The sequence below is a fragment of the Equus caballus genome, chromosome 8, assembly GCF_041296265.1.
Source record: "Equus caballus isolate H_3958 breed thoroughbred chromosome 8, TB-T2T, whole genome shotgun sequence".
Classification (NCBI taxonomy): Eukaryota; Metazoa; Chordata; class Mammalia; order Perissodactyla; family Equidae; genus Equus; species Equus caballus.
In genome coordinates, this window is record NC_091691.1 from 12,118,997 (window position 1) to 12,132,150 (window position 13,154).

The 13,154-nt window shown below is 45.5% G+C and overlaps 1 protein-coding gene across 1 annotated transcript in view; it reads left to right on the top strand.

Annotated features, from left to right (window-relative positions):
- Nucleotides 1-12,902: 12,902 nt before the first annotated feature.
- Nucleotides 12,903-13,154, top strand: part of PIWIL3 (piwi like RNA-mediated gene silencing 3) — a 30,990-nt gene continuing 30,738 nt past the window's right edge. Inside the window, exon 1 of the mRNA XM_023646955.2 lies at nucleotides 12,903-13,040. Within this exon, the coding sequence (XP_023502723.1) occupies nucleotides 12,903-13,040 (138 nt within the window). The remainder of the gene's footprint in view (nucleotides 13,041-13,154) is intronic.

The window sequence follows — 13,154 nt, forward strand, 5'->3', positions numbered from 1 at the left end:
ACCCAGCAACAGCTCAGCCAATGAGAAGCCATTGCCACCCTGAACTATTACTTTCCTCCAATAGATTTTCATTTAGAACAGCCCCTTCCTTTTTCTCGTAAAAGCAGCTACCCTTCTTTGTTTGCTGGATTGGCCAATGATTTGCTTTAAACAGGCACACCCGGAATTGCAATTCTTTCGGCTATTCCAAAATAAACTCATTTGGAGGGTAAAATAACAGGTGAATTTGCTTTTTAACTTGACACCCTCATCTTAACTAATTACATCTGCAATCACCCTATTTCCCAGTAAGGTCACATTCTGGGGTACTGGGATTTAGAACTTCAACATAGCTTTTTTTTGGGGGGGGGGGGAGTGTCACAAATCTATAATAACCTCCAAACGCTTCAAGTGCTTTCATTGTTTTCAGAGTCTGCAGATTGCTTCCTCTGACCCTCCATGATCTCACTTTTCTAACTACAGAGCTGTCCCTTATCACACAAGATTCAACTCAGGTCACTCGTAAAGCACACAAGCAGCCCTGGATTCAGTGTTCCTGCACCAGGCTGGGTCATCTGGATCACAGGGGTCATCTTGCAGGGCCACCACGGACTTGTCACCTGGATGCAGCCACATTCTACACTGGGATCCCCTCAAGCGAAGGCACTGGGGTTTTGCCACTTGTATATTTCTAGCAACACTTTGGGTGAGTGCCCAGTACTCAGGTTTCACGATTGAACAGAAAGAATGAATTAATAAATGAAAGGATGAAGTATGCCTGACTGTTCCATGATGAGCATAGAACACCTGTGGCTACTCATCTCTGCCACAAAGTATATGGGAACAAAGAACTATGTTAAAACCAATAATGGCAGCATGGCCTACAAGAAACCAAGAAAAGAGTGTAAAGTTAAAGAAATTTGGCTTGTGGATCTTATGACTTCATGACCTCTGATTCTGGAAAAAAAATTTGCTAAGATCCTGTACCACTCAACCAATTATTCCCCCCAGACAGGTGTGGGTTCCTTTGCGTTGTTTTCCTGATTGAGAGGCCACCATGTCTGGGGGCTTGGGATGTGATAAAAGATGTCCTCTGAGTGCAGCTGAACCACTGGAAGATCACACATTCTTTGCCAAAAGGAATTAACGTTGAATTGCAGGAATTATAGACAGAGTGACAAAGCAATGGAAAAAAAGTTGGAGGTAGAAGAATATTCCCGGTGCCCACCAATTCTTGCCGTATGATACTAGTGCTGATTGTATAATCTGGCATGAGTGTGTAATGTTTACAAAAATCCTTCACATGTGTCACTCTTGCTGCTGTCACAAGATGAGACAGATAAGATCAGCGTACTTATTCCTGTCCCATGGAGGGGGACCTGAGGCATGCAGAGATCAAGAAAGCACAAGTTCACAGGCTATATGAGGAGCAGCCTGGCTCTCTGGAGTCTGACAGTTGCACCCACTTGGGCCATTGGGTGTGTCTGGAGTCTGAGTCCCTTCTTTTGTCCCTGACACTATCAAAGCAAAACTAGGTACATCTTCAATAAGGGGAGGCCACGGGCATTTCTGATGACTCGAGGTCACTTCCTGAGTCCGTCAGGAGATGGTCTGTTTACACTTTAACTGTGAGCCAGCTTTCTTCCACACAAGAGTCTCCCTCTGACCGATATGTACACATCTGTATGTGGAAACACTAGAAAAGAAAAAAGAACAGAAAGGAACCCAGGCAACTCAAGAAATGTTCATGGCACATTTACCACATGCCCAGCCATGTGCCAGACGATGGGAAGGTGTGAGTGGAAAAGAGGCACGGCCCCTGTCCTTGAACTTAGGGACTAATTAAGGAGATACACCTTCTTAGTGAAATAATAATGAACAGTTGGGAACTCATTCACAAAGTCTTGTAGATTCTACCCACCATGTCCGAAATCATTCACCCCTCGCTCTGCTGCCACTGCCTTGGTCAGGCCCCACTTGGATAACTTCTACCCACCCTTCTGAGTGTCAGCATCAGGCAGTTCTCTTGACATGTACTCAATCCCCCTCACACTCTTCAGTGGTGCCTCTCCTGTGAGCTCCCTCCATACTCTGCATGCTTCTCTCCTTGTGCTTTCTACACTGTACTGAACGCGTGTCTGCCTTTCTCACTGGATTGAAAGCTCCTTGCAAGGGACTGTGACTTTTACATCTAAAAAAATTTCCTGCATCTAGTTCAGAGCTAGACATGTAGTGGGATAGGTCAGGGAGGACAGAGGGAAGTGAGAGCTAAAATGATCAAGAAAGTCAAGTGAAAGTGGAGACTGAATCATATGGAAAGGACTTCCTGGCGGGAATATCTGCTGAAGCAAAACCTTAACAGAATGGAATAATGTGACTGGAATGACCCAGGCAGAATGGGCCCACAGGAAGGAGACCCTGATGTCCAACAAGGAGTGCCTTAGGAGAAGATAATACAGAAAGCAAACCAAAGAGAAATTTACCTTATATGGACTCACAGAAAAATATACCAGGAGATGGTCTTGATTCAAAGAAAAAAGCCTGTGATGTCACTTCCATTCCAGTCAATTTGGCATTGGCGATGGCTGAAGCCACTCCCATCCCAGCCAGCCCCACAAAGTGGCCACTGCCCATGTCACTGGCAAAGAGAGAGATTCCCGTCTGGAATCCAAGACAACAGACTGGGATCAGAGTTTGAAAGAGCCCAACGAGACTTCTTGAAAACAGGAAAGTGATGATGTTTCGATCCCTACTCCTTAGGGCAGGGTTTGGCAAATTACGGCCTTTGGGCTAAATTTAATCCTTCACTTATTTTCATAAAGCCTATAAGCTCAGAATGGTTTTTACAGTTTTGAATGGTTAAATCTAAAGAATAACATTTTGTGGAATATGAAAACTAGATGAACTTTAAATTCAGTTTCCGTAAATAAAGTTTTCTTGGGTCACAGCCATGCCCATTGTTTAAGGTATTGACTATGACTGCTTTTGTGCAACAATGACAGAGTTCTGAGGTTGTGACACTGTATGGCCCACAAAGCCTTAAATATTTAAAATCTGGTCTGTTATAGACAAAGCTTGCTGACCCCTGGCCTAGGGAAACATTGACCTATCTATCTCCATTCTCTGAGTTGAGCCTGTCCTTGGCCAACAACTTCCACGGAAAATGAAGCAGTAGAGTGCTTCAAAAAATCAATCCCTCCTTTTTTTTTTTTTTTTTGAGGAAGATTAGACCTGAGATAACATGTGCTGCCAATCCTCCTCTTTGTGCTGAGGAAGACTGGCCCTGAGCTAACATTCATGCCCATCTTCCTCTACTTTATATGTGGGATGCCTGCCTTAGCCAATGAGAAGCTGTTGCTGCCCTGAACAGCTACTTTCCCCCAATGAACTTCCATTTAGAACAGCCCACTCCCCCTTTTCCTCTACAAAGGCAGCCCCCCTCCTCCACAGCATGAACATCCTGAATTGCAATTCTTTTGGTTATCCCTGAGTAAACTCATTTTGAGAAAAACATAACAGGTGAATTTGCTTTTTAAGTTGACGTCCATGAGTCAGGACATCTGTTAAAGCACTTATGAAGTCCCACTGCGTACCCCACCCAGTGCTGCCCGTGTGTGGGTTCCTCTGATGCAATGTGGGGTCAGGAGGAAGCCAAACATCAAGTCCCAATGTACTTCAGAAATTGTCATCATTCTCAATTTCCTTTATTCACTCTTATACCCATAGAGGAAATATATTTCCCGGAAACTCTGACCCACTCACTGGCCACCAGGCCACATCTCCACCAGCCGGGAAGATGCCTCCAAGAGTGCTGTGGCTGGTCCTCAGCATCGCTGAGCAGAAGGGAAGAAGTGAAGATCAAGCCACAGCAGAGGCACCCAAGACACCCCAGATGCTCTGGCCGAGGTGCTGACACTGGGGATGTTTTCATCACTCCTGCAGAGAGGAACATTTTCCTAGAAACTGTCACATAGAATTCTTTTAAAAAGGACTTCAAATAGCATAGTTTCATAAAAACAGGAGGTAGAAGGAACTCGAGAAATCATATTCCTCAACTTCTGTCCTAACTGCTCCGTTTTAATTGACTCAAACAATATGAGGTTTGGGTAAAGCTGTGCTTAAAAGAGAATTTGCAGCCTCAAATTCATTACTGAAAGAAAGAATGAATGTTAATAGATGAAGCATCCAACTCACTGAGTCAGAAAGCGAGTGAACAACAAAGGACTGTAAAAGAAAAGAGATAATGGAACCAAAATCTTTATTCCTTCATGCAGGTGCTGGAGAGGCCGAGCAGAGTAAGTGAAGCTCCCACTGCTGGCTCTGTGCATACGATGGGGTTATTAGGAGAATGAGTTAAATCAGAATGAGCGTTAGTTATGTCACACACCAGAAAATGATTCTGATGAAAAGCTAATGAGTTTTATGAAAGTTGTAATGTTTTCTCAGCCTTGTTATGCCACACTTCTCCCTCCCTAAGACACTTACTCCCTCAAGACTTGTGCCCACTCTGAAAGCCTTATTGGGCTTCCACATACCCACAGCCCAACAGCCATCACCATCACAAAATAGATGACAGTCACAGAGATGTCAGCAGCCTTTCAGATGCGCTCTGACATCGCAGGGGGCTCTGGGTTCCCAGTCATGGTGCTGAGGCTTAACATGCCGGCTATGGCTGCAGGCAGTGCCTGCCCCATCCCAGGATGGCTCTGACCTTATATAAGCTCTGGTTAATGATCAGCCTCAGGTAGGTGGGCCACGATATGAGAGACAGCTCCTGAGTGTGAGGATCTTTAAATCTCTCCTCTGAACACAAGCTTGGAGACCCTGGTCCTCCAGCAGTCAGCATTGGCCTAGGTAGAGTGCAAAACTGAGGGGTGAGAGGCCAGAAATGGGATGAGAATTGGAGGTGGAGAGTGGAACGCTCTCTGAGTGAAAAGACAAGGTCTTTAAGATTTACCCAGGTCAAATGAGGATGAGGGAGAGATGGAGGGGACAAAGAAGGGGGAAGGTCAGAGGCGAAGGGGCCAGAAAAGAGTCAGGAGGGACAAGGGTGAGGGTCCCTCATGGAGCAGTTAAGACTCCTGATCAAGGACTGTATCCATTGAAAGTGAAGTTAATTATGCCTTTCATAGATCCCAAAGCTCCATATTTCTCTGGAACAGGCAATCTGAGGTGGGCTTCATATGACACATCAGGACCATGGTGGCTCATGTAGGAAAGGGAAGTGGCTCTTCAAGCAGGGCTGGGGAAGGGGCTGGGTCAGAGGTTTTGACAAGTGACATAACCTAAAAGTGTGAGATGGTGATTCTCATGACTCAGGGCCCATGAACCACAGCCTGCAAGAAGTTAGAAGTAAACCCCAGACACTCTTGGTTTGCGCTTGTGGCCGATCTGAATTGTCTAGTGTTTATGTTAACCATTTGGTCTTGGAGAATGCCCAGTGGTCCAGGGTCATTCTAGAGGCTCCTTACTCCTCCCGAAGGCACACCAGAGCCAAGATACGTCATTAACTAAGTGCTAGGAGTCCTCAGATGGCCCACTTGGAAAAGAAGAAACATCTGTGGCAAGCAAGACAGAGTCTTGTCATCCATTTCATCATGAAGAAAGAACCACTTGGACCCCAAGTAAGGAGTACATTCTAGTGTAGAGCTCAGCTAAAGCAAGACTGTTACCACCCCCTGAATCTTACGTTTTTCATCTGTCAGTGGAGATAGCAATGTACTCCCAGATGGTGACAACCCAGTCTACCTTTATCTTTATGAATTAATGATCACCAATCAAGATGCCTAAAAATTTAAGGTGTGTGGTCACATGACCTCATGGGAGGTGGATCTCAGGCTAATTCTTACAATGTTTATGTAGAGTGCTGCTGACTTGAGATGAAGGACATACCCCAGGAGACACATTTTCTCCCACCACGAGACAGAATCAAAACTGAGGCTGGGGGTGGACATACACACTGTGAGGAAGGGTGGCCTAGACAAATACATTCCAATTTAGTTCTTTTCCACTAGCCACAGTGTAGCTTCTGTAGCCACACCATGAGAGGCAGAATTCAAGTGGGAGGAATAAAATGCTAAGAAAAGGCCACACAAGTAGAGGGAGAGAAGGTAATTATGAACTATAATCCTGTTTTTCATTCAATCAACTGACGTTACTGAGTGCCTAAAACATTGCTAGTACTGGGAATGGCAAAATGGGCAAATTCCAAACACAGGAAACTCATAATGTAGTTTTTGAAGAATGTCATGAATCTTCTGGGATCAAAATTATCTAATTCCCCACTGGCCTGAGGCAAGAGCCTGGGTCCCTCCCTTTGGGGTAAGTACTCCTATTTTGAGGCTTCTACTTGAGAGAGCAAAAGTCCAGAGGTCATGGGCCCTCAGTTGTGAGAATCACACATGCTTTTTGGTTGATTCACTCTTTGTCAAAACCTCTGACCCAGCCCTGCTTGGAGAGCCAGAGAAGATGCACACTTGACCAATAAGCATATGAAAAGATGGCTAACATCTCGAATAATCAGGGGAAATGAAAATCAAAACCACACCTCATTCCCATCAGGAAGGCCACATTGCATGTATATACCACGTTTTTTATCCATTCATTCGTCTGCCGATGGACATTCAGTTTCCCTCCACCTCTTGGCGATTGTGAATAACGTTGCATTGAACACGGTTGTGCAAATGTCTCTCCTGGACCCTTGTTTCAATTCTTTTGGATATACATCCATAAGTGAGATTGCTAGATCATATGGTAGTTCTATTTTTAATTTCTTGAGGACCCTCCATACTGTTTTCCACAGTGGCTGCACCACTCCACATCCCCACCAACAGCACATAAGGGTGTGAATTTCTCCTCGTCCTTGCCGATACTTATTTTCTCGTTCTCAGGGTAGACCCCCTGCATCTTAAAGATCCCATCATGACTTGGACCCCATTCTGCCCACTCATCTCAAGTACCCAAGTGGCCACCTCGAGGGGCTGAGCAAATGTATCCACCTTGGCGTCCTAGTCTGCAGCAGTTGGATTATTGTGGCGGGCAGTTACACAGCCCACGTTCACTGTCCTTCAGAAATCTCATGGGGCCTGTCATAATTGAATTCTCAACACCACACACCCCAGGGTATTCTAAACACGGCATTTATCAAGAGCCTGTGTGACTATATGGTTTGGCCATTAATTACGGCTGAGGAATCTGAATTTCTCACAACAACTAACAACCCAGATGCTACCAATTGGGAAAGAACCGAGCCCTTCCTGTACTTCCATCTATACTGCTCTTCATTCAGCCCATTGTGAGGACTCATCTTTATGTTCACCAACTAGTTTTACCATCCACAGGGCAAACAGCAGTGAGCTTTGATATGGGGTCCTGCCATTTGATACGAGAACTCCCCAGAGAGGACAAAGCAGCTTGCTTCAATTCAGTGGAGAGAGAGACAAGCCTCAGAACATCCAGCTCTAAAATGGGCTCCTCAAGTTGTCCTACCACCAGCCCTAGAGGCAGAGACTTCAGCTGCTTGCACTCCCCCAGAAGTCCCCCGACTCTTAGCATATGTCATTTTAGAGAGTAATTTTGTTGCATAAGTCCTTCTTTATTAGAATGACCTTGATATCACCCAAGACATAATGGGTTCTTTAGGTCTTCATATAGTCTGAGATCCTTCATCCCAACAGCACGCATGTCTAAGAGGTTGAATCTAGCCCTGGAATCAGGGAGTGTTCTAGTCCAAAAATCCCAGTGGTCACCCCTAGGTATCTGCATAGAGTTCTCTCAGAAACTCCAGCCTGTGCGTGTTTTAGTTGCAGACACATCCATACATGGCATTTGACTCAGGGCTGGGGTTTTCCATTGTCTTCTCAGAATTAATTAATATTTACTGCAAAGGTGGGTTCCGGCAATTCAAAGAGCTCCCATTTAGTATGGGTGATTAGATGGGGCAAAGGATGGGCTTGCCCAGCGTTCAGCTGTAAGCTACTGATATCACGTTCTCCATTTATGAATCCTGCACACTTCATTTACACATTGAGGTCCAAGTGATGACAGTGGTGAATATACCTCGTCTCATGTTCCTCCTTGGAGTTCTACTGTGACTTTGGTGCTTTTGAACACAACATTGACATAAGCCCAAGCCTCCCTTTTGGCCTCTTAATATTATCTTCTTCAATATGTTATCATATATTGTGCATTGTCATCCAGGAATGCACAAAAGCTCACTCACCATTCCCAGGCCATTTTAACATTTTACCTAACTTAATCTTGATACAATTTCAAGCTTGCAGAAAAGTTTCAAGCATCGTACAAGTATCCCAGTAGATCCTTCACTGAGATTCATCAACTGTTAACATTGCTGCATGAACTTTATTCTCTCTCTTTTCTCTTTACAGAAAGTTGCACATGCTTAATGTATGCATCTTGATGAGTCTGGACATAAGCATATATTGGTGCTCAGGGCAGGTCACTCCAAATTGCCCCACAATAGCATACCAATTATTTTGAATTAAAGGGACTTGAGAAGGAAAAAGGGCATTCCAACCCTCTGGTCTCTGTTTCCCCTGAAAGTGGGAAATAAATCTCCCACGTGAAAGGTGTTCTCCCTTCATCCTTATGACCAAAGCTAGGGAACTCAGGGCCGAGAAGCTCACATAAACAAACCTTGTTAATTTACTACCTCACACCTAAACTCTGTTGAAATTCCTCACTAATTCCATACCTCACAGCTAAGTTTCTTTGTCTTGTCATTCCTCACAAATTGTTGTTTCTTTGTGTAAATGTAAAACATATATATACTGCCCGCTTTATTCACTCTCTGAGCATCATTTCTCTATGATTTCCAGTACAGACATATTAAACTGGGTTTTTCTCTTGTTAATCTGGTCTTGTGTCAACTTTATTATTAGTCCAGTCATAACAACACAAGAAGGGTAGAAAGGAGATTATTCCCCCCCCCTCTCAACACACATACCTGTGGTACCATCATTTCAACCAAGGTACTGAACATATCCATCACCTCCAACAATGTCCTTGTGTTCTTTTGTCAGTTTTTTTTGTTTTCTGTGGTTTTTTTTTTTTTTTTGGTAAGAACATTTAACATGAGATTTATCCTTAAACTCATGGAAGCAGAGAGGTGGGGGCAGGAGAAGGGAGGGGGAACATGGAGCAGGGAGAGAGTGGTCAATGTGCTTTTATGTAGGGTGGTCAGGGCACGCCCCTTTGTAGCCTATTTTCATAGAATACCATTAATTTCTCCCAGGTCTCTCCATTAATTTGCAGGGGTGTGCTAATTATTCTCTTATAATTCTTGCCATCTCCCCTCTCTTCGATCCTTTTAAAGATTCTCTGTGATTTCTCCTTTTTGTCTTAATTCGGCTTCATGGCAGTTTACCTATTATATTGATTGCTTAAAGAACCACCTCTTCATTTTCTTACTAGTTATGTGTATTTTTTCACCTTTAATTTCATCATCCTTTTCCATTGTTTGGCTTTTATTTGGCTTATTTTGGTGTATGACTGTGTTTTCTCATTGTAGGTATAAATAAATACACAAATAAATGTGTGGGTATGTGTGTATATATCCGATATATTTATGATATACATATCCAAATTGTATTTAGTTACCAACCGAGTTTTTTATTTTTTGCCTGCATATCCTCATTTTTCCAGCTTAAATGCTGCTTTCTCTCCTACTGCCCTCCCCTCCTTTTTTTTTTTTTTTTTTTGACTGGAAAGAACGCTGGCAGTTCTCTGCATGTTATCCCTTCAGAACTAATGATAATCAGAACTCTGCGACATTTGGGGCTGTTTATAAGAGTTATAAGGTAGTCAGCTTTCCCATTGGGTTCATATTTAAATTTAATCATTCCTCCATCAACTTAGCTTCTCTTGATGCGTTAATTGAGCACCTCTTCTTTGCCAGGTACTATTATATCTAGTGGAGAAAGAGCAGGGAAAGATCAGACCAGGTCCCTTCCCTCATGGCCCTTCCAGTCTACTGGTGAAGGACTAACGATAAACAGACACGTAAACCATATGGCGACCAAGAATAAACCCATCACATGACCTGTAACACCAGGAGGCAGAAAAACTGTGTGACTTTTCCGAAAGGCATTAAAGAAGACCTACTGGAAAGAGTCCCAAGGACCATGAAGAGGTGGGTACCCACTAAAAGATGCAGTCCCGGTGTGACAAATGTAGGTCCAGGAAATATTTACTTAGAACCTGTGACACCCGAGGACTGGGCTGGACCTGGGACAGGACACTGAGTCCATAAGTGACGTCCGGGACAGTCTCTTCAATCCAGTGCTCCAGAGTTTTCTCCTCTGATCCTCTGTTCTCCCACACTCTCTCTCCTGGGTTACCCTCCACCAGACAAACCAGAATCTTTTTTTTTTTCCTGCTTTATCTCCCCAAATCCCCCCTGGTACATAGTTGTGTATCTTAGTCGCAGGTCCTTCTAGTTGTAGCATGTAAGAATCTTAAACAAATCACACACAATAGGCACGGCCACTACCCAGAATGCACCCAGGGCCCACTTCTATGGTAAAATCTAAGCAGAAACCTGGACACCCACAGGCATCTTCCCGGGAAGCACTTATGAGCACAAAGATTTTCCAGGAAAATCTCAGCGAGGACTCTGCAACTGGGAAGGACTAAATCAATGTCTGGATTCGATACACCCCAAATTAACAGGACAATAGAAATGGTTATACTCTGGAACTCAGTGCAATGATTCTAAAGCTCATTTAAGAGAATAACCAGCAATGTTTGAGTGCTTAGCAGTGACAAATAGAATTGGCAAGAAATAGGACATAATGGAGTATATGAGGAAGCCACTTGATGTAAACCTCATTCGGCCTGATTTTGTTTTTCCAAAAGGGCCTGACATGGTCATTGAGCATACACTGTATATCTGCTCTAAGCATTTGCTATGTCCCAAAGACAAGAACAAATGCCCTTAAGACAAAGGGGCACCTTCCCCCACCTTGGTACTTCCTTAAGAATCAGCATCTCTCCCTAGGCCAGGGGTTGATTGCTGTGCTCACCTGTGACCAGCCGGGTCAAGACAACAGACCTGCCACCCTGCTGTGTCCACTGAGACAGCAGACCTGCTACCTGCTGTGTCCATCAATCACTGTGCTGACAGAGCAGTCTCGTGACTATTGTAGTGACTATCTTAAAAGGGACATGTCAATCATACGTGAAACATCCTCTTTGAGGGTATCTAACCACTCTGTACTCCCCACCTCTTCGGTGCCCCTCCTTCCTTGGGGAAGGGAGGCCCCGGGCTATATGGTCCTCACATTTGGCTCAGAATAAACTTATCCGAATTTTCATTTATAGGTTAGTTATAGGTTATGTGCGTTAACAGCAGATTTAGGCTTTTCTAGTCTTTGGGGATATTTTCAAGTTACAGCCACCAAAACTTTGTGTTACTGGTGCACCACGGACAGTGCCGAGTTGAGTTTAGAATTAGAGCTGAGGGTGCACACAGATTTCTACAGGATCATGGTGGAATTTCAAAGCACTGGGTTAGGTTAGGATTGTTCAAGCAAAAGCGTCAGATAACCATCTTTCTCTTAATTAAAATAGGTATTCTGTGTGTATCAAGGATTTAAATGCAAAACAATGCAACTATAAAAATATTAAAAGAAAGAATTGGTGATTTAAAAAATCGTTTTTAGGTGGCAAGGAAGAATGACAGAAACCTGGAAGCAATTAACAAGAAGACGGATACGACAAATATCACTTCTAAGAAATGACCCGAATACTTAAAAGCTTACCAATTACTGCGAATCCACTCGTAGGGATCTGTGCCAAGGAGACGATTACAATATATTACAATAAGCCTGGGTTTGAATCCAAGGGCAGTCACGGCAGCTGCAATTTCCTTATCTAGGCAACAGCAGGGACTTGGTTAAAGTATTAAGGGGTGAGGCCGTAAGTTTCTGAAGTCTCAAGTGCACGTCGTTTTGTAAGGTCACCTGGCAGGTTGATCCGGGGATGGTTGATGGACGAGATAAGGTGGGGCTGGGGAGGAGGCAGAGCCGCCCCCACTCGCATCCCATTAAGACTCTGGAGCATCTCCGAATCCACCAGGTGCCACTCAAGGTCCGCCTCACTTAGGCCAGGATGGAGGCGGCGCCGGAAGAGGCCGGGCTGGCGGAATTGAAATTGAAATTGAGGTGGGCGCGGCCCGGCCCCTGCCCCGCTGAGCTCAGGACGCGTTCCGCCAGGCGGCCAGGCTGGTCCGACCTCCGCCCCAAACCCTACTTAGTGACCGCTGCAGGGCACAGGACTGTATCCCGGGAAAGGCTAACCGTCCGGGAGAGGAGCTTTGCGCCTCTGACCCGCAGAGGTCGGCGCTCACACGCTCCGGGGCTGGGAGGAGAGGGACCCGAGGCCACGGGTGCAGCGCGCTCAGATCGGCCTGATTCCCGCGGAGGAAGGAAGGTAGGCGAGCTGCGCGAGCGGAGTCCGGGGGACCGAGACCGGAGAGGTGGGCAGAGGGGCGGTTCAGGTTGCAGTAGCTCAGATGTGTGCGGGGGAACCCAGGGGACACTTGGGCCCCTCACTGTGCTATAGGGGTGCCTGGTAGATGAGAAGAACCCAGAACACACCTGACTCATACAAGCCAACCCTGTAACCCATAGTGTCTTGTGAGTCTGCGGGGGCAAAAGAACCATAATCAACAATTTTTTTTAAATTTCTATGACTATTTTGCCAGGTCCCGTCTTTTACTGCGGGACACTGACCACTTGGAAGCAGTCTTTGGTGTGAATGGAAAATGCGCGTCGTTAATAACCTGATGCTTTCTTTGAAGTCATAGTTTAACAAAAGTGACGAGGCAACGACACAGAGATGTCTAATATCACCGTGTTCTTTAACGGCCTCTCGCCTTCCGGGTCATCGTTTTCAGGACAGCGATGTCCGGCAGGGCCAGGACTCGAGCCCGCGGCAGAGCGCGCGGTCGGGCGTCCCCGCAACCTGCGGCCCCCGGAGCGTCCGCGGCACCTGGAGCGGCGGCACCTGGAGCTTCAGCGGCGCCTGGAGGCGCTACGACGGTGAGCGCCGCGCTGTGACGTACGTTGTCCCCTTTATGCAGAACACGCTGCCTCTGCTGACCAGAGACGCTGTTCGTGGAGCCAGTGTGGCTCAGGGAGAGAGTTCTCTCCTGC